The sequence below is a fragment of the Hemiscyllium ocellatum genome, chromosome 7 (assembly GCF_020745735.1).
Source record: "Hemiscyllium ocellatum isolate sHemOce1 chromosome 7, sHemOce1.pat.X.cur, whole genome shotgun sequence".
In the NCBI taxonomy this organism is placed as follows: domain Eukaryota; kingdom Metazoa; phylum Chordata; class Chondrichthyes; order Orectolobiformes; family Hemiscylliidae; genus Hemiscyllium; species Hemiscyllium ocellatum.
Genome location: NC_083407.1, coordinates 6,487,548 through 6,505,872, shown reverse-complemented (window position 1 = coordinate 6,505,872; position 18,325 = coordinate 6,487,548). Strand labels below are relative to the sequence as shown.

Here is an 18,325-nt window from a genome sequence, read left to right as displayed (position 1 = left end):
TCTTGTCCTTCACATTACCTCAAAAACTACAAGTTTGCCCTTGAAAATGGCCATCAGGTGTTGTGGCTCTTTCCCCATTGTCACTCGGACCTGCACAGGCTCTCCATTGTAGGTCTGATCGAGGTGAACAGCCTGATAGGCCGAGGCAGTGATGTCACCCTGACTAGCATGGCTACCCTGGAAGGAAAGAAAACAAAAAGAGGAAAACCTGCTGAAAATGGACTTTCAACTTTCCATTGGGGCACCTCATGCCCTTTATGAAGGAAATATACAAGAATACAAGAAAAGGCTCCTGTGATAGTGTCCCCATCTCGAGGACAGAAAGTTGAAATCTTACCTACCCCATATGTCACAACATTGGTTAAAAATATCTACCAGAACGTAAGGAGGATCAAGAGTGGTCCATAATGCTTCTCAAGCTCACTCCATCATTTATTGCATTACGTCACAGAGCTGGCATGCAATATACCAGAGAGGAAATGCTCATGATGTCATTGTAGATTCACATGTGATCTGATGGTTAAAATGTTCTCAACCTCCATCTCAGAGTCCCCTTTGCAGCACAGCATGAAGAAAGCATGCTACAGTTTACACCCGAATTGCTTAGCTTCAGCTCAAGCACAAGTATTTGTGAATGTTCTATCTATAAAAACCAGGAACTATAATAAAATCCTTCAGCACGATGTCTCCTTCATGTGTTATGGGAGCCAATATGAATGTCACCTCATCAGGAGCAAATACTTGGCGGAAGGAGAAAAGCCCACTACTACATCAATGAGGTCAGGAGGGCAGACTAAATCCAGTGGGAGAAAGTGATGACTGCAGATGCTGGAGATCAGAGAGTTTGGTGCTGGTAAAGGACAGCCAGTCAGGCAGTGTCCGAGGAGCAAAAGAGTCAATGTTTCAGGAAAGAGCCCTCCCTGATGAAAGGCCGTTGCTCGAAACATCGATTCTCCTCCTCTTCAGATGCTGCCTGACCTGCTGTGCTTCTCCAACACCACACACCAGACTAAATCCAGGTCAACAGCAGTGTCCTCTTGTAAAGGAACAGATCGGATTCCACAAATGATATCACACCACTATTCAGTATGATCATGAGCGACTTTCAACCTAATCTCCAATTACTGGGAAAAAAAATCAGTCTTACACAAAGGATTACCATCTAGAATTTATAATTGAGAGGTAATTTGATGAACTTTAAAAAAAGGTGTTGTTAAGGGAGGCTGCGAGAAGTGATTTCTGCTGGTTCGAGAATCTTAGTGTTGTCCAGAAACTTCAGCCAGGTCTTGCAGGGGTGAAATTCATGGTCACATCGGAAACAAAAACTGGTTGGTTTTTGAAGCTGTAGTTGATGCTGGCTTAATTCAGGGATTTAATAATCAGAGACTGATTGATTTTTGAAGTTCAAACACATTAAGGTGGGAACCTCAAACACAGTTAGAGGTGGAAAGGGGAGGAAGCAGGCAGTGCGGGATCCCCTGTGGTCGTTCACCTCAACAATAAGTATACCACTTTGGCTGTTGTTGGGAGGGATTGCCTAGCAGGGGTAAGCTGCAGTGACCGGGTCTCTTGCACGAGGTCCGGCTCTGAGGCCCAGAAGGGAAAGGGGAGAGGAGGAGAGCGCTAGCTATAGGAGAGTCTATAGTTAGAGGGACAGACAGGCGGTTCTGTGGACATGGGCGAGACTTTCGGATGGTTTGTTGCCTCCCGGGTGCCAGGGTCCAAGATGTCTCGGACCGTGTCTTCCGAATCCTTAAGGGGGAGGGTGTGCAGCCAGAAGTTGTGGTGCACATTGGCACCAATGACATAGGTAGGAAGAGGGGTGGGGAGGTCATTCAGGAACTCTGGGAGTTAGGCTGGAAGCTAAAAGCTAGGATGGACAGAGTCGTCATCTCTGGGTTGTTGCCAGTGCCACGTGACAGTGAGGCAAGGAATAGGGAGAGAGTGCAGTTGAACACGTGGTTGCAAGGATGGTGTAGGAGGGAGGGCTTCAGGTACTTGGACAATTGGACTGCATTCTGGGGAAGGTGGGATCTGTACAAGCAGGACAGGTTGCACCTGAACCAGAAGGGCACCAATATCCTGGGGGGTAGGTTTGCTCGCACTCTTCGGGGGGGGGGGGTTTAAACTAATTTGGCAGGGGGATGGGATCCGGACTTGTAGTCCAGCAAGTAGGCTAGCTGTTTTTCAGGATGTCCAAGAATGTAGGGAGGCTGTGGAGAAGGTAGCACTGACAGGGAATACTTGCAGACACATAGATGGGCTCAAGTGTGTATACTTCAACGCAAGGAGTATCAGAAATAAGGTGGGAGAACTTAAGGCATGGATCGGTACTTGGGACTACGATGTTGTGGCCATCACAGAAACGTGGATAGAAGAGGGACAGGAGGTTCCTTGTTAGAGATGTTTCAGTAAGATTGGGAGGGATGGTAAAAAAGGAAAGGGGGTGGCATTGCTAATTAGAAATGGTATAATGGCTGCAGAAAGGCAGTTCGAGGGGGATCTGCCTTTGGAGGTAGTACGGGCTGAAGTCAGAAATAGGAAAGGAGCAGTCACCTTGTTGGGTGTATACTATAGGCCCCCCAATAGCAGCAGAGATGTGGACAAACAGATTGGGAAACAGATTTTGGAAAGGTGCAGAAGCCACAGGGTAGTAGTCATGGGCGATTTCAACTTCCCAAACATTGACTGGAAACTCTTTAGATCAAGTAGATTGCACGAGGCGGTGTTTGTGCAGTGTGTCCAGGAAGCTTTTCTAACTCAGCATGTAGATTGTCCAACCAGAGGGGAGGCCTGGTACTCGGTAACGAACCGGGACAAGTGATGGGCTTGTTAGTGGGTGAGCATTTTGGTGATGGTGACCACAATTCTGTAACTTTCATCTTGGTTATAGAGAGAGATAGGTGCGTCAACAGGGCAGGTTTTACAATTGGGGGAAGGGCAAATACGATGCTGCAAGACAGGATCTAAGGAACATAAATTGGGAGCATAGGCTGTCAGGGAAGGATGTCGTTGAAATGTGGAATTTTTTCAAGGAACAGATACGATGTGTCCTTGATATGTATGTACCTGTCAGGCAGGAAAGAGATGGTCGTGTGAGGGAACCTTGGTAGATGAGGGAGGTTGAATGTCTTGTAAGGAGGAAGAAGGAAGCTTACATAAGGTTGAGGAAACAAGGTTCAGACAGAGCATTGGAGCGATACAGGATAGCTAGGAGGGAACTGACGAAAGGGATTAAAAGAGCTAAGAGAGGGCATGAAAATTCTTTGGCGGGTAGGATTAAGGATAACCCCAAGGCCTTTTATGCGTATGTGAGAAACATGAGAATGATGAGAACGAGGGTAGGTCCGATCAAGGACAGTAGTGGGAGACTGTGTATTGAGTCAGAAGAGATAGGAGAGGTCTTGAATGAGTACTTTTCTTCAGTATTTACAAATGAGAGGGACCATATTGTTGAAGAGGAGAGTATGAAACGGACTGGTAAGCTAGAGGAGATACTTATTAGGAAGGAAGATGTGTTGGGCATTTTGAAAAACTTGAGGATAGACAAGTCCCCCCGGGCCTGACGGGATATATCCTAGGGTTATGTGGGAAGCAAGAGAGGAAATTGCAGAACCGTTGGCAATGATCTTTTCGTCTTCACTGTCAATGGGGGTGGTGCCAGGGGACTGGAGAGTGGCGAATGTTGTGCCCCTGTTCAAAAAGGGAATAGGGATGACCCCTGGAATTACAGGCCAGTTAGTCTTACTTCGGTGGTAGGCAAAGTAATGGAAAGGGTACTGAGGGATAGGATTTATGAGTATCTAGAAAGACACTGCTTGATTAGGGACAGCCAGCATGGATTTGTGAGGGGTAGGTCTTGCCTTACAAGTCTTATTGAATTCTTTGAGGAGGTGACCAAGTATGTGGATGAGGGTAGAGAATTGGACGTAGTGTACATGGAGTTTTGTAAGGCATTTGATAAGGTTCCCCATGGTAGGCTTATGTGGAAAGTCAGGAGGCATGGGATAACGGGAAGTTTGGCCAGTTGGATAGAGAACTGGCTAAACGGTCAAAGTCAGAGAGTGGTGGTAGATGGTAAATATTCAGCCTGGAGCCCAGTTATAAGTGGAGTTCCTCAGGGATCAGTTCTGGGGCAACTGCTGTTTGTAATTTTTATTAATGACTTGGAAGAGGGAGTCGAAGGGTGGGTCAGTAAATTTACAGACGATACGAAGATTGGTGGAGTTGTGGATAGTGAGGAGGGCTGTAGTTGGCTGCAAAGGGACTTAGATATGATGCAGAGCTGGGCTGAGGAGTGGCAGATAGAGTTCAACCCTGCCAAGTGTGAGGTTGTCCATTTTGGAGGTACAAATAAGAATGCGGAATACAGGGTTAATGGTAGGGTCCTTAGTAAGGTGGAGGAGCAGAGGGATCTTGGGGTCTATGTTCTTTGAAAGTTGTCACTCAGGTGGATAGAGCTTGTAAGAAGGCCTATGGTGTATTAGTGTTCATTAGCAGAGGGATTGAATTCAAGAGTCGTGAGGCAATGTTGCAGCTGTACAGGATCTTGGTAAGGCCACATTTGGAGTACTGTGTGCAGTCTGGTCGCCTCATTTTAGGAAAGATGTGGAAACTTTGGAGAAGGTGGAGAGGACATTTACCAGGCTGTTGCCTGGAATGGAGAATAGGTCGTACAAGGATAGGTGGAGAGTGCTAGGCCTTTTCTCATTGGAACGGCAAAGGATGAGGGGTGACTTGATAGAGGTTTATAAGATGATCAGGGGAATAGATAGAGTAGACAGTCAGAGACTTTTTCCCCGGGTACAACAGAGTGTTACAAGGGAACATAAATTTAAGGTGAAGGGTGGAAGGTATAGGGGGGATGTCAGGAGTAGGTTCTTTACCCAGAGAGTGGTGGGGGCATGGAATGTGCTGCCTGTGGGAGAGGCAGAGTCAGAAATTGGTGACCTTTAAGCGGCAATTGGATAGGTACATGGATAGGTGCTTAAGCTAAGACAAATGTTCGGCACAACATCGTGGGCCGAAGGGCCTGTTCTGTGCTGTATTGTTCTATGTTCTATGTTCTATGAATATGGGACATGACAGGTATGTGGAGCTTGGTTGAGGATCAGCCATGATGATGCTTAATATTGCCAAGGGGCTAACTGGATTCATGTGCCCACATAAAGAATAATTTCCATCAGCGCTCTCACGCAGCATAAATGTTGGTTTTCTCCTTGAATTGACATTCTTACAAGTTGTCCTGATCGATGAAAGATGAAAGGCTTCGAGAAATTGTATTTCAGCAGTGCTTAAGTTCAGTATTGCCAAATGACAAAATAATCATTTAATTCCTTATTGATGCCTGTGTTTCTCCACTCTCCAGAAACTATGACCAGTTTCCAATGGCACTTTACCGAAGTTCGACGATATAACCACACCAGCCTGAATATTGTACATTAGCTGCCTTCTGAGCTATTAAGATTGCACAGCCAATCCACTGTCTAGTCTGTAGTGTCCAACTCTGATTGAGGAGTAAACTCTAGGAGTAGATCCAATTGGCCCAGCATCGCACACTCTGATTTGAAACTAAAAAGTTCAAAAGAAATTTAGGAAAAACCTTTTCTTTTCCCTTTAATCTGCTTTTGTCTCTCATGCTCTCTAGAGTCTCCTTAGCAATCCTGGGAGATTACCCTAACCTCGTCTTCCTCTCTTGGAGGCATGGAGCCATAGAGTCCTACAGCACAGAGACAGGCCCTTTGCCCCAAACTGGTCCATGCCAACCCAAATGTTCACCCACGCTAACCCCATTTCCCTGCACTTGGCCCATATCAGTCTAATCCTTTCCTATCCATGTATTTGTCCAAATGCCTTTTCAATGTTGTTAATGTACCCGCCTCAACCACTTCCGCTGGCAGCTCATTCCATACGCGTACCACCCTCTGGGTAAAAAGTTGCCCCTCAGGTTCCCTTTTATTCTTTCCTCTTTCACCTTAAACTGGGAAAAAGACTGAGTGCATTCACCCTATCCATGCCTCACTATCTTCTACATTTTCATAGGATCCCCCCTCAGTCTCCTGCACTCTAAAGAAAAAGTCCTAGCTTGTCCAACCTCTCCCTGTAACTCAGACCCTTGAGTCCAGGCAACATCCTTTTAAATTTCTTCAGCATTCTTCCCAATTTCCATCCTTCCTGTAGCAAGGTGACCGAAACTGAACATAATACTCCAAGGGCAGCCTCACCAACAGCTGTACAACTTCAGCACAACCTCCCAACTTCGATACTCACTGCCCTGACTGATGAAGGCCAGTGCACCAAAAGCCCCCTTCACTGCCCTGTCTACCTGGGACTCCACTTTCAGAGAACCGTGCACCAGACCTCCAAGGTCCCTCTGTTCCACTACACTCCTTAAGGCACTACCATTCACCATGAAACTCTTGCCTTGATTTGACTTTCCAATATGCAAGACCTCACAGTCATCTATATTAAACTCCATTTGTCATTTCTCAGTCCATTTCCCCAGCTGATAAAGGTCCTGCTGCAATTTCTGATAACATTCTCACTGTCCACGACACAGTCTATTTTAGTGTCATCAGCAAACTTACTAATCATGTCTTGTACATTCTCATCCATATCATTGATGTCGATAACAAACAGCAACAGGCCCAGCACAGGCCTCCAGTCCGATAAACATCCTTCCATTACCCTCTACATCCTCCCATCAAGGCAATTGTGTATCCAATTTGCCAGCTCCCCCTGGATTCCATGCAGTCTAACCTTCCAGAGCAGCCTACCATGTGGAATCTTATCAAACGCCTTGGATGATGTCTACCACCCTGCCCCCCTCAACCTTTCTGGTCACTTCATCAAAGAACTCTAACAAATTTGTGAGGTATGATCTCCCACTCACAAAGCCATGCTGACTCCTCCTAATAAAACCTTATCTTTCCAAATCTTATTTCCCAGATAACTTACTTACCACTTGCTTACTGGTCAGTACATAGAACAGTCCAGCACAGTACAGGCCCTTCAGCCCTCAATGTTGTGCCAACCTTTTAAGATCAAGCTAACCTACATATCAGTAGTTCCCAGGTTTTTCTTTGAAGCCCTTCTTGAATAAGGGCACAACATTTGCTACCCTCCAGTCTTCTGGAACGTCACTCGTGGCCAACAATGTGCAAAGGCGGAGGAACTTGAAGCTGTTTTCGTTAGAGAGAAGAAGGTTGAGAGGTGACTTAATAGAGACATATAAGATAATCAGAGGGTTAGATAGGGTGGGCAGTGAGAGCCTTTTTCCAAGTATGGTGACGGCGAGCACGAGGGGGCTTAGCTTTAAATTGAGGGGTGATAGATATAGGACAGATGTCAGAGGTAGTTTGTTTACTCAGAGAGTAGTAAGGGTATGGAATGCTTTGCCTGCAACGGTAGTAGATTCGCCAACTTTAAGTACATTTAAGTCATTGGACAGGCATATGGACGTACATGGAATAGTGTAGGTTAGATGAGCTTCAACTAGGAGAAAGTGAGGACTCCAGATGCTGGAGATCAGAGTTGAAAAATGTGTTGCTGGAAAAGCGCAGCAGGTCAGGCAGCATCCAAGGAGCAGGAGAATCGATGTGTCGGGCATAAGCCTGAAGAAAGGCTTATGCCCGAAACGTTGACTCTCCTGCTCCTTGGATGCTGCCTGACCTGCTGCGCTTTTCCAGCAACACATAGATGAGCTTCAGATTGGTATGACAGGTTGATGCAACATTGAGGGCCGAAGGGCCTGTACTGCACTATTATGTTCTTTAAAATATCAGCCAGAGCCCCGACAATTTCTTCTCTAGCCTCTTGTAGTATTCTTGAATATATCTGGTCAGGACCAGGAGGTTTGTCCACCTTAGTACATTCTAATCCATCCAACGCCTCCTCTACTGTGATATAGATTATTCCCAAGATATGATCACTAAATTTCCCAAGCCTCCATGTCTTTGTGCACAGTAGAGAAAAAATATTCATTGAGGATCTCGCCCATCTCCTGCAGTTCTACACATACATGTCCACTTTGGTTCCTGAGGAGTTCTAAACCTCTCTCTAATTATTCTTTTTCCTTTAATATATTTCGAGAACCTCTTTGCATTCACATTAATCTTCTCAGCCAAGAGTATCATGTGCCCCCTTTTCGCCTCCTGACTTCACTAAGCTCCTGTATACCTCGAGGGATTACCTTGATCCCAGCTGCCTGTACATGAGCCAAACCACCACCTTTTTTTCTGGTCAAAGCCTCAATCTCTTGTCATCCAGGGTTCCCTATTCCTGTCAACCTTGCCTTTCACCCTCACCCTTATCTGCTGTTCTGCTTAGGATTATCAACAGAGCAGAACAGAACTTGCCTGATCTGGATTTCTCCACTTTGGAAGTCACATTATGGCAGGAACTTGCTTATTTTCTGGAGGATGCTTGTAGGAAAATAAGTGCAGCACGGTGGAGACAGTCCTTTTAGGCTCAATGTATAGTTCCTGTGCTCAAAATTTCCAATATCCTCATTGATTCTTTCAACCCCTTAATGAGATTCCAGTCTTCAAACGCACTCCAGGGTACCCATCATTCTATATGCAAACCCCCACAACCCTTTGGTTAATTTCCAGTCTGTAACTCACTTTCATTCTATGCGACACTTACCCCAATTACTTGACTAATGCAGCCTGTAGCTTGCATGGTATTTACTATAAACTATTATTTCTTATTTGTTGACTTCGTATTTGCTCTTCTACCCAGCAACACCCCCAAGCCTCAGAATAAATCCAACTTCAGTTCTGAAGAAGTCCTATCAGACTTGATACATTAGCTCTGTATCTTTCCCTACAAAGATGTTGCTGGATTGCAGCTTTCTCCAGCACTCTGTTCTCATATCAGATCGGCAGCACTTTGTTTTTATTAGCTTGTTTACCACTCCCCAGGTTAGACAGAGTGCAGAGACATACAAACCTGCCAGATGTAGAGGATGTAGTGAAGTCTGTTGTTGACGGTGTAGGTGTACAGAATCAGGTAGCAGTTTCCACTGTAGAAGTGTCCAAACCAGTGACTTGGCACTGGGACCAATTCCAGATTCTCAATCATCCATACCTGGGAAAGATCAGTTAGCAAAGAGAAAAAGAGCGAGTCAGTCATGGAGATTGTGGATTTCAGTTTCACTGCAAGGTTAGGTTCAGCTTCCTTCTTGGTTTATAGGGTGCACAGGGTTAGTCTCAGAAACAGGGCCCTACTGTCCCAGTGGCAAGGAGCAGATTATTTGGTCTTCTCTACTGAATGATCAGTGTGCAATGTTGGGTGAGAACACTGCTGAACTAATGTAGTCACTTTACAAAAGGGCTATCCACAAATGATTTCCGCCTCTAACACCCTTTCAGGCAGCAACTTCTAGATTCCCACCAGCCTCTTGAGGAAAAACCTTTTCACCCAATCTTCCCCAAACCTGCCTGTTAAACTCACCTTAAAAATTGTAAGCTGGACCAGTGGTAATATGTAAAAGTGGTATTATACCTGAATGTGTAAATTTTAAGTATGGGAGGGAAAGGTTGAGGGGTGTTGGAATATAAGGTAATGACTCTGAAAGAGAGTTCATGTTGAGATTGCATTAGCTCCACTCTATCCAGTGGTGCCACACTGACATTGGCAGAGAATCAGTCCCAGGGTCCCAATCAGAGGCAGATGGGACATCTCTGGCTCCTGATAGTTGTAAAAATACCAAATCAGTTAATGTCATTTAGACTTACTGGAACGATCCAGTATGCAAGGCAACCACCTCTTCTCACTAAGACTCACTAACTATCTCCTGTTACAGATAATTAATTAAGTTCTTAGACCATAGAAAGGAGGATTCACCCAGTTGCCTGACTCTTTTACATAGTTATGGCCATGCGCAGATATCCATGGAGAAGGATCATGCCAACACATTGGCACAATATAGACTGGCCAGCAGCACAGGGGCTGGGTGTATCCTCCCTGGAGTACTGACATTTCAATTTAATGTTCTGACACCGTTACATAAGAATGTAAGATCCAGAAGCAGTAGAAGGCCACCTGTGCTTTGAGCCTGCTCCATCATTCAATAAGGATCATGGCCAATCGCTTCATGGACTTAGCTCCATTTACCTGCCCTCTCACCATAACCCTTAATTGCTTTAGTGTTCAAAAAATATCTACCTTAGCTTTAAAAACCTCTACTGAAGTAGTGTCAACCACCTCACTGGACAGGGAATTCCATAGATTCACAGCCCTCTGGGTGAAGAAATTCCTTCTCAATTCAGTCCTAAATCCACTCCCTCTAATCTTCAGGCTATGCCCTCCTGTCCTAGTTTCACTCACCAGTGGAAACACCCTCTTGGCTTCTAACTTTGTTATTTCCTTAATAATTTTATATGTTTCTATAAGATTCCCCTCAATCTTCTGAATTCCAATGATTATAATCCCTGTCTACTCAGTCTCTCCTCACAAGCCAACCCCCTCAACTCCGGAATCAACCTAATGAACCTCCTCTGCACCCCCTCCAGTGCCAGTCCATCCTTTCTCAAGTAAGGAGACCAAATCTGCACACAATACTCCAGGTGGGGCCTCACCAGCACTCTATACTGAAGGGCCTGTTTCCACACTAAGTAATCTAATCTCATCTAATCTTTACAGCTGCAACATAACCTCCCTGCTTTTAAACTCAATCCCTTTGGAAGGAACAAAATTTCATTTGCCTTAATTACTTATTGTACCTGCAGACCAACCTTTTATTAGTCACCCAGGTCCCTCTGCACAGCAGCATACTGCAACTTTTTAACCACTGAAGTAATAGTCCCTTTTACTGTTACTCCTAGCAAAATGGAGGACTTCCAATTTATTAACATTATATTCCATCTGCCAGACTTTTGCCCACTCACAGGGAGAAAGGGAGGACAGTAAATGCTGGAGATCAGGGTCGAGTGTGGTGCTGGAAAGGCACAGCAGGTCAGGCAGTATCCGAGGAGCAGGAGAATTGATGTGTCAGGCACTCCCCACCTCTTCCTCCGCTACATTGATGACTGCATTGGCGCCACCTCGTGCTCCCATGAGGAGGTTGAGCAATTCATCAACTTCACCAACACATTCCACCCTGACCTTAAATTTACCTGGACCATTTCTGACACCTCCCTCCCCTTCCTGGACCTCTCCATTTCCATTAATGACAACCGACTTGACACTGACATTTTTTTTTTACAAACCCACTGACTCCCACAGCTACCTGGATTAAACCTCTTCCCACCCTACCTCTTGCAAAAATGCCATCCCGTATTCCCAATTCTTCCGCCTCCGCCGTATCTGCTCCCAGGAGGACCAGTTCCACCACAGAACATACCAGATGGCCTCCTTCTTTAGAGACCGCAATTTCCTTTCCCATGCAGTTAAAGATGCCCTCCAATGCATCTCGTCCACATCCCGCATCTCCGCCCTCAGACCCCACCCCCTCCAACCGTAACAAGGACAGAACACCCCTGGTGCTCACCTTCCACCTTACCAACCTTCGCATAAACCAAATCATCCCTCGACATTTCCGCCACCTCCAAACGGACGCCACCACCAAGGATAAATTTCCCTCCCCACCTTCCACAACGACCGTTCCCTCCGTGACTACCTGGTCAGGTCCACACCTCCCTACAACCCATCCTCCTGTCCTGGCACCTTCCCCTGCCACCGCAGGAACTGCAAAACCTGTGCCCACACCTCCTCCCTCACCTCCATCCAAGGCCCTAAAGGAGCCTTCCACATCCAAAGTTTTACCTGCACATCCACCAATATAATTTATTGTATCCGTTGCTCCCGATGCGGTCTCCTCTACATTGGGGAGACTGGATGCCTCCTAGCAGAGCACTTTAGGGAACATCTCTGGGACACCCGCATCAATCAACCACACCGCCCCGTGGCCCAACATTTCAACTCCCCCTCCCACTCTGCTGAGGACATGGAGGTCCTGGGCCTCCTTCACCGCCGCTCCCTCACCACCAGACGCCTGGAGGAAGAACGCCTCATCTTCCGCCTCGGAAAACTTCAACCCCAGGGCATCAATGTGGACTTCAACAGTTTCCTTATTTCGCCTTCCCCCACCTCCTCCCAGTTCTAAAATTGCAGCTCAGCACTGTCCCCATGACTTGTCCTACCTGCCTATCTTCCTTTCCACCTATCCACTCCACCCTCCTTCCTGACCTATCACCTTCATCCCCTCCCCCACTCACCTATTGTACTCTTTGCTACTTTCTCCCCACCCCCACCCCCTCTCATTTATCTCTCCACCCTTCAGGCTCTCTGCCTGTATTCCTGATGAAGGGCTTTTGCCCGAAACGTCGATTTTACTGCTCCTTGGATGCTGCCTGAACTGCTGTGCTTTTCCAGCACCACTCTAATCCAGAATCTGGTTTCCAGCATCTGCAATCATTGTTTTTACCTATAAGCCCTTTTCCAGCACCAACTCTCGACTTTGTCAACTCACTTAAAGTATCAATATTCCTCTGCAAAAGTTGCTCTGCCATTCATCTTAGTAGCATCTGCAAACTTTGACACCCTACACGTGTTCCCCAACTCCAAATCATCTATAAAAATTGTGAATAATTGTGGTCCCGACACTGATCCCTGAGACACACCACTAGTCATCGATTGCCAACCAGAATGGAACTCATGTATCTCCACTCTTTGCTTCCTGTTAGTCAACCAATCTTCAAACCACGCTAATACTTTACCCCTAACACCATGCATCCTTCTCTTATTCAAGGTTTGTACGAAGATTTGTAGCTCGGGTGCTCGTTGTTGTGGTTCTGTTCGCCGAGCTGGAAGTTTTTGTTGCAAACGTTTCGTCCCCTGGCTAGGCGACATCATCAGTGCTGTGGAGCCTCCTGCGAAGCGCTTCTTTGATGTTTCTTCCGGTATTTATAGTGGTCTGTCCTTGCCGCTTCCGGGTGTCAGTTTCAGCTGTCCGCTGTAGTGGTTGGTATATTGGGTCCAAGTCGATGTGTTTGTTGATGGAGTTTGAGGATGAATGCCATGCCTCTAGGAATTCCCTGGCTGTTCTCTGTCTGGCTTGCCCTATGATAGTAGTGTTTTCCCAGTCGAATTCATGTTGCTTGTTGTCTGAGTGTGTGGCTACTAGGGATAGCTGGTCGTGTCGTTTTGTGGCTAGTTGATGTTCATGTATGCAGATTGTTAGCTGTCTTCCTGTTTGTCCTATAGGATACTGGGAAAACACTACTATCATAGGGCAAGCCAGACAGAGAACAGCCAGGGAATTCCTAGAGACATGGCATTCATCCTCAAACTCCATCAACAAACACATCGACCTGGACCCAATATACCAACCACTACAGCGGACAGCTGAAACTGACACCCGGAAGCGGCAAGGACAGACCACTATAAATACCGGAAGAAACATCAAAGGAGCGCTTTGCAGGAGGCTCCAGAGCACTGATAATGTCGCCTAGCCAGGGGACGAAACGTTTGCAACAAAAACTTCCAGCTCGGCGAACAGAACCACAACATCCTTCTCTTATGCAGCAGCCTCTTGTGCAGCACCTTGTCGAAGGCCTTTTGGAAATCTTTTGGACTTTTATTTCACAAGGGGCTGTCTAATTGCTTTAAAAATTTATTCAAAAATTAGAACAGAGAGGACCGATGGCAAAGGACTACCTCAACCGCAATTCCCAGGGACCAATATTTCAGAACACAGTGTCTCACTAGGGCCACTTCTGAGTCAACCACTTTGAAATGGGTCTGGAGTCACATGTTGGCCAGACCAGGCAAGGACAGAAAAGTCCCTTTCACAAAGGGAAACTAGCAAACCAGGTGGATTTTTCTAACCATTGATGATAATTTTGTTGTTAAAAGCTTTCAATTCCAGAATCTTTAATGGAATGAATAAATAAATATGATCTGGTAGCCATTATATAAAAAGAGTTCAGATGACATGATCTGGTACTTGAATATTGAAGAGTACAGGAGCTTTAGGAAACTAATACAAAAAGGCAGAGTGGTAGTTCTATTATTCAATGTTGGCATTAGCAAATTAGAGAGGGATGACCAAAAGGTAAGGAAGCCAGAGTAGAAATGATTTAGGGAGAAATAAAATGATAATGACAAGAAATCACTCCTGGGAGTAGTGTACCAGCCTCCTAACAGTGACTACAAGGTAGGATGAAGGCAGAAATAAGGAGAGCTTGTCAGAAAAGCAGTAATAATAATGGGAGATTTTAAACTGTAATAGCTAGAAATGTCAGACAGGAAAAGAGTGGTCTAGATAAAGAGTTCAAATAACGTTTTTGGATTAGTTTTGTACATTATAGAGTCATAGATTCTGGAGCCAGTGAGAGAGCAGACTCTACTAAAGCTGCTATTGTGTAATAAAATAGGATGAATGATGTCATGACATCACTCCTAGGTAGCAGTAACCGTAGTAATAGAGTCAGAGATGTACAGCATGGAACCCGTCCATGCTGACCAGATCTCCCACCCCAATCTAGCCCCACCTGCCAGCACCCGGCCCATATCCCTCCAAACCCTTCCTATTCATATACCCATCCAGGTGCCTTTTAAATGCTGTAATTGTACCAGCCTCCACCACATCCTCTGGCAGCTCATTCCATACACGCACCACCCTCTGCATCTATGGAGCGAGGGCTCTTTTATATCTTTCCCCTTTCACCCTAAACTTATGTCCTCTAGTTCTGGACTCCACCACCCCAGGGAAAAGACCTTGACTATTTACCTTGTCCATGCCCCACAATTTTTTAAACCTCAATAAGGTCACCCCTCAGCCTCCAACGCTCCAGGGAAAAACAGCCCCAGCCTATCCAACCTCTCCCTTTAGCTCAAATCCTCCAACCCTGGCAACATCCTTGTAAATCGTAAATGATTGAAATAAAAACAGAAAGCACGTTATCTAAATAATGAGAGATTGCAAATGGATCTGGATGTCCTAACGCATGAATCACAAAAAGAACTAGCATGCAGGTACAAGTAGTAATTAGGAAAGATAGTAGAATGTTGTCATTTATCGTGAGGGGAATTGAATACAGAGGTTGGGAGGTTATGATAGCAAAGTTTAGATTAGATTACTTACAGTGTGGAAACAGGCCCTTCGGCCCAACAAGTCCACACCGACCCGCTGAAGCGCAACCCACTCATACCCCTGCACCTAACACTATGGGCAATTTAGCGTGGCCAATTCACCTGACCTGCACATCTTTGGACTGTGGGAGGAAACCGGAGCACCCGGAGGAAACCCACGCAGACACGGGGAGAACGTGCAAACTCCACACAGTCAGTCGCCTGAGTCGGGAATTGAACCCGGGTCTCTGGCGCTTGTGAGGCAGCAGTGCTAACCACTGTGCCACCGTGCCGCCCAAAATGATGAGATCATATCTGGAGTATAGCATCGGTCTCTATTTCAGGATGGAGGTAAATGCATTGGAGGCAGTTCAGAGAAGGTTGCTCGACTCACACCTGGAATGGAGGTGGGCTGGGGTTGGGGGTGGCAATGGTTATCGTGCGAGGAAGCTTTGGACAGGCTGGGCTTGTATCTTCTGGAATATGCCAGAAACGTCGAATTTCCTGTTCCTTGGATGCTGCCTGACCTGCTGCGCTTTTCCAGCAACACATTTTCAGCTCTGATCTCCAGCATCTGCAGACCTCACTTTCTCCTCTTCTGGAATAGAGTAAGAGGTGACTTGATTGAAGCATACAAGATCCTGAGGAGACTTGACTGGGTGGACATTGAAAGGATGTTTCCTCTTTTGGGAGGGTCAAGACACAGGGTTCACTGTTTAAAATTTGGGGGTCACCCATTTTAAAAATAAAGAAGTGAAGCAGTTTTATTTCCCTCGCCAAGGGTTGAGTGTCTTTAGAACTCTCTTCCTAAGAAAAGCTAGTGGAAGCACAATCTTAAGGTAGTGACAAATAGATTTCTTGATAAGAGGGTGAGAGATTATCAGGGTGAGGTTGGAATGTGGATTTGAGGTTGCAGCAGTCAGATCTTATTAAAATGGTGAAGCAGGCTAGAGGGGCTGAATGACCTCTTTGGTATGAATTTAAACTCCACCAGCTGATGTGGTGGGACTTGAAGCCAGGTTCAAGAGCATTACCTGGGCTCCTGGATTACTAATCCAGTGATTGTATCATTATGACATTATCACCTCTGAAAGTTTATTTGGGGCAAACATATCAGAGAGAGAGGGGCTGAGAGACGGTATTACTTGCAAAAGAGTCCACAGATTTAGTGAGAAGGAAAATGATGAGTTTTGAGAAGATTTGTAGCTCAGGTTGAGGTTCGCTCGCTGAGCTGGAAGGTTCATTTCCAGACGTTTCGTCACCCTACTAGGTAACATCTTCAGTGGGCCTCAGGTGAAGCACTGTACAGGATTTCTGCTTTCTATTCACCAACCCAAAGAAACACAAACATATAGAGCAGGAATCATGTAGTGCTTCGCCTGAGGCCACTGAGGATGTTACCTAGTAGGGTGACGAAACATCTGGAAATGAACCTTCCAGCTCAGCAAGCAATCCTACATCCAGAAGGAAAATTATTCAGCACATTTCCGCATCGGGCCAGTCAGAAGTCAGACCTTGAACATCAGACCAACTCAACATTCTCAAGGTTGCTGGTCCTTAGACAACTGACACCCTCCCCCCCATCCCGAGTGCAGAGCCTGAGCTTCAGCATCATAAAAGGTGCTGACCTCATTGTAAGGAACTTCAGGCAATAGTCTAACTAAAATCAGATTGTTCTGGAGGCTGTGTGGGGGTCGTCAAGGGTACGGGTAAGGAATGAGAAGGTGGCTGAGGAAAACAAAGTGGAATCTAAACAATTTCCATTCTGTTCCTGTAAACTGACCAATCCAGAGAACCGGAAAGCAGCTTCAGCCTTTTACCCATGTCCCAAGTATTCACACACTGAAAACTTTTTCACTAGATCTTTCCACATGCCAGTGTTGAGGCCTATAATCATGACAAGACTTTATTTTTAGAATAAGACCATAAGACATAGGAGTGGAAGTAAGGCCATTCGGCCCAACGAGTCCACTCTGCCATTCAATCATGGCTGATGGGCATTTCAACTCCACTTACCCGCATTCTCCCCATAGCCCTTAATTCCTCGAGACATCAAGAATCTATCAATCTCTGCCTTGAAGACATTTAGTGTCCCGGCCTCCACTGCACTCTGTGGCAATGAATTCCACAGGCCCACCACTCTCTGGCTGGAGAAATGTCTCCGCATTTCTGTTCTGAATTGACCCCTACTAATTCTAAGGCTGTGTCCACAGGTCCTAGTCTCCTCGCCTAACGGAAACAATTTCCTAGCATCCACCCTTTCCAAGCCATGTATTATCTTGTAAGTTTCTATTAAGTCTCCCCTTAATCTTCTAAACTCCAATGAATACAATCCCAGGATCCTTAACCATTCCAGGGATCATCCATGTGAATCTCCTCTGGACATGTTCCAATGCCAGTATGTCCTTCCTGAGATGTGGGGACCAAAACTGGACACAGTACTCCAAATGGGGCATAACCAGAGCTTTATAAAGTACCTTTCACGCTAACACACAGGGAATAGGAGTGGGTGTGGCTGGCAGAACCACATTACCCATCTCAAATTGCTCTCCAAAAGTGGGCGAGCTTCCTTCTTGAACTGCTGCAGTCCCGGTGCTCTGGTAGACGCACAATGCCATGAGGGCCGAAATTCCAGTATTTTGACCCAGCCACTGTGAAGGAACTGCGATATATTTCTAGGTCAGGATGGTGAGTGGCTTGGTGGGGGAATCTTGATACAGAGGTGTTCCTATGTATCTATTGCTCTTGTCCTTCTAGGAAGTAGCCATGAGTTTGGAAGGGTCTGTCTAAAGAGGTGAATTTTTTTTTAGATTAGATTCCCTACAGTGTGGAAACAGGCCCTTCGGCCCAACCAGTCCACCTGAAGAGTAACTCTCCCAGACCCATTTCCCTCGGACTAATGCACCTAACACTATGGGCAGTTTAGCATGGCCAATTCACCTGACTTGCACATCTTTGGACTGAGAGGGGAAACCGGAGCACCTGGAGGAAACCCACACAGGTAGGGGGAGAATGTCTTTGTGGAGTTTGCACAGTCACCCAAGGCTGGAATCGAACCTGGGACCCTGGTGCTGTGAGGCAACAGTGCTAACCACTGAGCCACCATGCCGCACCAGTACATTCTACCTCTACTGGGTGACAAGGGGGAAGAGAGTGATGTTTGTGGATATGGTGCCAAATCAAGCTTTGTCCTGGATAGTCACCATACTATAGAAGGATGCAGAGAGGGTGCAAAAGAGATTTACCA

General features: G+C 46.1%; 1 protein-coding gene across 1 annotated transcript in view; it reads right to left on the bottom strand.

Moving 5' to 3' along the window:
* The window catches only part of LOC132817375 (villin-1-like), a 73,683-nt gene that overhangs the window by 13,253 nt on the left and 42,105 nt on the right, over positions 1-18,325 (bottom strand). The window contains exons 12-13 of the mRNA XM_060827790.1: positions 8,953-9,090; positions 19-177 (exon numbers count right to left, since the gene is read on the bottom strand). Of these exons, the coding sequence (XP_060683773.1) occupies positions 19-177; positions 8,953-9,090 (297 nt within the window). The remainder of the gene's footprint in view (positions 1-18; positions 178-8,952; positions 9,091-18,325) is intronic.